Source organism: Pelodiscus sinensis, chromosome 6 (assembly GCF_052426305.1).
Source record: "Pelodiscus sinensis isolate ZL-2025 chromosome 6, ASM5242630v1, whole genome shotgun sequence".
Lineage (NCBI taxonomy): Eukaryota > Metazoa > Chordata > Testudines > Trionychidae > Pelodiscus > Pelodiscus sinensis.
The window spans coordinates 91,076,535-91,081,328 of record NC_143057.1 but is presented as its reverse complement, the minus strand read 5'-3'; the positions used below and the strand labels follow the sequence as shown (position 1 = coordinate 91,081,328).

Below are 4,794 nucleotides of genomic sequence, written 5' to 3'. Positions count from 1 at the left end.
CTGTCGGCCCAACATGAGAAGTGGATGCACGGGGCTCCCCCGCCCAGCTCGGCGGGAGGGCCGGCGTGGCCGAGCGACGACGGCAACCGCGATCTGGGATCGTTACCCCTCCGCCTGACCAAGATGGGGCCCGGGGACGACCCAGAGGCATATTTGACAACTTTTGAGAGGGTGGCTACGGCTGCGAGGTGGCCGGAGGCCCATTGGGCGACGCTGTTGGCCCCGTACTTGTCCGGGCCCGCCCAGATGGCCTACCGGAGCCTAGCAGCCCGGGAGGCACTGCAGTACAACCGGGTGAAAGAGGCCATCCTGGACCAATTAGGGATTAACAGTGACACGTACCGCCAAAGATTCCGTAACGAGCGATTCAAACCAGGGGAGCGACCTCGAGTCTTCGCACAGCGCCTGCATGAGTGGGCTTGGCGGTGGCTGGAGCCGGAGCAACGGACGGGCACCGAGGTTGCCGAAATGGTGGCCCTGGAGCAATACGTCCACCTCCTTCCCCCGGGTGCCCAGAAGTGGGTCCGCCGGCACCAGCCGGGAACTCTAGCGGCAGCCATCACACTGACGGAGGCGCACCTCGATGCGGAGGGCGGGGAGGTCGGAGCGCGCCGGGAGTCCATGCCCGGCCCCGCGACGAGGGATGCACCGCGGGCCCGCGGGACAGGGCCGACACCGGCCAGAGGCGCCCCAAAGCCACCCGCCGGCGGGGGGCGGCGCTTGGCTCCCATCTGGCCCGCGAGGCCGGGGGAGGCCCCCGGGGAGGGCAGAAAAGGCCACGAAGAGCAAGGGGGCGGCGACCGGAGGGCGCCGAGCCGGACCGCCTGCTATCAATGCGGGCAAGAGGGGCACTTGAAACGCGACTGCCCGATGATGGATTGTACCCTGTCCACACCAACCCCAGGGGACCCACAGACGGGACCGGCACGACCAACAGTGACCGTCTGGCTGGGGCTGAAACCCCTGCAGGCCTTAGTGGACTCCGGCTCCGCGCTCACCCTGGTACGGGAGGAGCTGGTACGGGAGGCCCCACCCACCGGCGAGACCGCCCAGATGAAATGCGTGCACGGGGACGTGCGAACCTATTCCACAGTGTGGGTCCACTTGGCGGATGGGCAGATGGCCAGGGTCTGGCGAGTGGGGAAGGCCCCGAACCTACCACTCCCCGTGGTGATAGGGAGAGATTGGCCGGGGTTCCCGGGACTCCTGCGGAAGGGGATGGACCGGCCGGACGGACGGGCCCCCGCGAAGGAAGCCTACGTACACCCTCGCGCCCCTAGCCCAGTGGCGCCCTCGCGGGGCGGCGGAAGCGACGACTCCGACTTCTTGGAGGAGCAGCGGACCGATGAGACTCTACGGTACGCCTGGGAACGGGCCGGTGATCCGGACGAGACGGACGAACGCCAGCAGGGCCCCCGCTTCCAGGTAATCCAGGACCGCCTATACCGTCTGGTAACAGGCGGGGCGGGGGAGGGGGAACAGAGACAGCTGGTAGTCCCCCAGACCCGGCGGAGGGAGGTCCTGGACCTCGCGCACACAAACCCCTGGGCAGGGCACCTGGGCCGGGAAAAAACGCTGGCGCGGGTCCTCCGCCGATTCTATTGGCCAGGGGTTTACCGGGCGGTACGGGACTTCTGCGCCTCGTGCCCCAGCTGCCAGAAGGTCGCAACGGGCGCCGTCCCAGTGGCCCCCCTGGTACCCCTCCCGGTAGTGGGCACCCCCTTCGAGCGGGTGGCCCTGGACCTAGTAGGGCCACTGGAGCCCTCCCGGGCGGGGCATCGGTTCATCCTCGTGGTGGTCGACTACGCCACCCGGTACCCGGAGGCCGTCCCGCTCCGCAACGTCAAGGCCCCCACGTTGGCGACAGAACTGCTTAAAATTTTTGCGAGGGTGGGGTTCCCGCAGGCTATTCTCACGGACCAGGGGACAAACGTGACTTCCCAGCTGATAAAGGAGCTGTGCACACTCCTCCGCATTAAAACCCTGCGGACGTCAGTATACCACCCCCAGACTGACGGACTAGTAGAGCGATTCAACCGCACCTTAAAGGACATGCTCCGGCGGGTGGTGCAGGACAGCCCGAGGGACTGGGACCAGATGTTGCCCGCCCTCATGTTCGCCATCCGCGAGGTACCCCAAGCCTCCACGGAATTTTCCCCATTCGAGCTACTATATGGGCGGCAGCCCCGGGGGATCCTGGACATCCTAAGGGAGGACTGGGAGGCGCAGTCGGCCCGGTGCCAGGGCACGGTACAGTATATTTTGCAGCTCCGAGAGAAGTTACGGCGTCTCGGCGCCTATGCAAAGTGGAATCTCTTGAGGGCCCAGACACGACAGGCCCACTACTACAACCGCACGGCCGCGAACCGCCAGTTCGAGCCCGGCGACCGAGTGTTGTTGCTCCTGCCCACCCAGGAGTCCAAACTCCTCGCGGCGTGGCAGGGCCCCTACGAGGTCGTCCGGAAGGTAGGAGACGTGAATTATGAGGTGCGGCTGACCGGGAGACGAAGGGCCACGCAGATCTACCACGTGAATCTGCTCAAAAAGTGGGTGGCCCGGGAAGGACTCCTAGTGGCGCCCGCGGACCGCGACGAAGACCTCGGCCCCTCCCCAGCCGACCACGCGGAGGAAGAGACCCCGTCCATAGGGCCAGAGCTGACGGTGGACCAACGGATGCAAATGGAAGAACTCCTGCGCCGGTTCCGCCACGTTCTGACGGCGACCCCGGGGACAGCGAAGGTAGGGGTGCACCGTATCAATACCGAACCAGGACAGGTAGTGCGTGAGGCTCATAGACCCCTCCCCCGAAAGGTATGGGACACCGTCCGGCAGGAGGTGCAGACCATGAAACAATGGGGGGTGGTAGAAGAATCGCAGAGCGAGTGGCGCAGCCCCATAGTCTTGGTCCCCAAGCGAGACGGGAGCGTGCGGTTCTGCATTGACTTTCGAAAGGTTAATGGGATTTCGCAATTCGATGCTTACCCCATGCCACGGGTGGAGGAGCTGCTGGAGGGCCTGGGGAGGGCTAAGTACATCACCACCCTAGACCTATCGAAAGGCTACTGGCAGATTCCCTTGGAACCCCAGGATAGGAAGAAGACCGCGTTCGCCACCCCCTTCGGGTTGTTTCAGTTTCGCCGGATGCCGTTCGGACTCCACGGAGCAGCAGCGACCTTCCAGCGGGTCATGGACCAGGTACTGGAGCCCATGAAGGGGTACGCAGCAGCTTACATCGATGACATCGCCGTATACAGCGTGACGTGGCCAGAGCACCTCCAGCATCTGGAAACCGTGATGCAAGCGCTGCAGGAGGCAGGCCTCACAGCGAATCCCCGAAAGTGCCACTTCGCCCAACGGGAGGTGTCCTACCTCGGTTACACCGTGGGAGGAGGGCAACTGAAACCACTGTTGGGAAAGGTGGAAGCCCTTCGGAACTACCCGCCACCATCAACGAAGAGGCAGGTACGAGGGTTTCTGGGATTGGCGGGATATTATCGCCGATTTGTGCCGGACTTTGCCACGATCGCAGCCCCTCTGACTGAACTAACCAAGGACGCGCACCCCAACAAGATCCAGTGGACGGCACAAGCCGACCAGGCCTTCCGCGAACTAAAGCGCAGGTTAGTCCAAGCCCCAGTGTTGAGGCAGCCTGACTTTGAAAGACCATTCTCTTTATACACAGATGCATCCGAATGCGGTTTAGGAGCAGTACTGGCCCAGGACCATGACGGAGAGGAACACCCGATCCTTTACCTGAGCCGGAAACTCCTACCGCGGGAGAGGAACTACGCCACAATCGAGAAAGAGGCGTTGGCGGTGAAATGGGCCATTGAGACCCTAAGGTATTATCTATGGGGCAATAAATTCAAACTAATCACGGATCATGCCCCGCTTGTGTGGTTAAATTCCATGAAAAACTCGAACCCGCGCCTAACGCGCTGGTATATGGCATTACAACCCTACCGCTTCGACGTAGAATACCGAGCGGGAAAAAAACACCAAAACGCTGACTTCTTTTCGCGGGCGTTCGAGCCCGTGGGGGATGAGGGAGACCCCTCGGTAAGGGGGGGGGTGTGTGACGGGCCGGCCCCGGACCAGGGGCGAGGGGAGCGGAGCCCCCGCCGGCCGTCACTCTCCCGGGGGCGGGGCAAGCGGAGTCCTCACCGGCGGGGCTCTGCCGGCCGGCCGCAGACCCCCCAGCAACCCCACAACTCTAGCCGCCGGGGGCGGCAGGCGGGGGCGCTTCCCCCGCGCTTGCGCCGGCAGCCGATGGGCGGCCCCCCCCGCCGGCCCACGCAGGGAAGGCGGGGCCGGGGCGCACGGCAACTGGCGAGGGCCGCCAGCGGGGGCGGGCCCGGAAGGGGCGGGGCCCCGGGCGGCGGCCGGCGCGGCGGGCCAGTTTAAAAGTGCCCGCCGCCGGAGAAGCGGGGCGCAGGCTCCTCGCGGCGGCGGAGGAGCAGCCCCCACCGCAGGACGGAGCGTGAGCGCCACACAGCCCGGCTGCCGGCCCGGCGCTGGTCCCGGGGCCTCCGGGACAGCCACTGCCCCTGGCGAGCACTCAGCCCCTCGCCAGACGGCAGGAGGACCCCACCGCGCCGAGTCAGGAGAGACCGGGACGGCCAGGAGCGTGCCAGGGCTGGAGAGCTCACCCCTGGGACGCCATCGGAACACGAGACACCACAGACCGCCGAGTCAAGGTAGGCGCCAGGGCGGCGGGGATCGGACGGCAGACCCAACAGGAGGGAGGAAGGAGCCCGGGGCAGGGCGCTTCTGGCGGCCGTGGGTGGACGGGCC

The 4,794-nt window shown here is 65.7% G+C and overlaps 1 protein-coding gene across 1 annotated transcript; it reads left to right on the top strand.

Moving 5' to 3' along the window:
* Nucleotides 1–465: 465 nt before the first annotated feature.
* On the top strand, nt 466–4,143 carry LOC149524181 (uncharacterized). Its single transcript, XM_089779377.1, has 2 exons — nt 466–1,425; nt 3,683–4,143. The coding sequence occupies exons 1-2, from the start codon at nt 469–471 to the stop codon at nt 3,701–3,703; spliced, it is 978 nt and encodes a 325-aa protein (XP_089635503.1). The 5' UTR covers nt 466–468; the 3' UTR covers nt 3,704–4,143.
* Nucleotides 4,144–4,794: the final 651 nt, after the last annotated feature.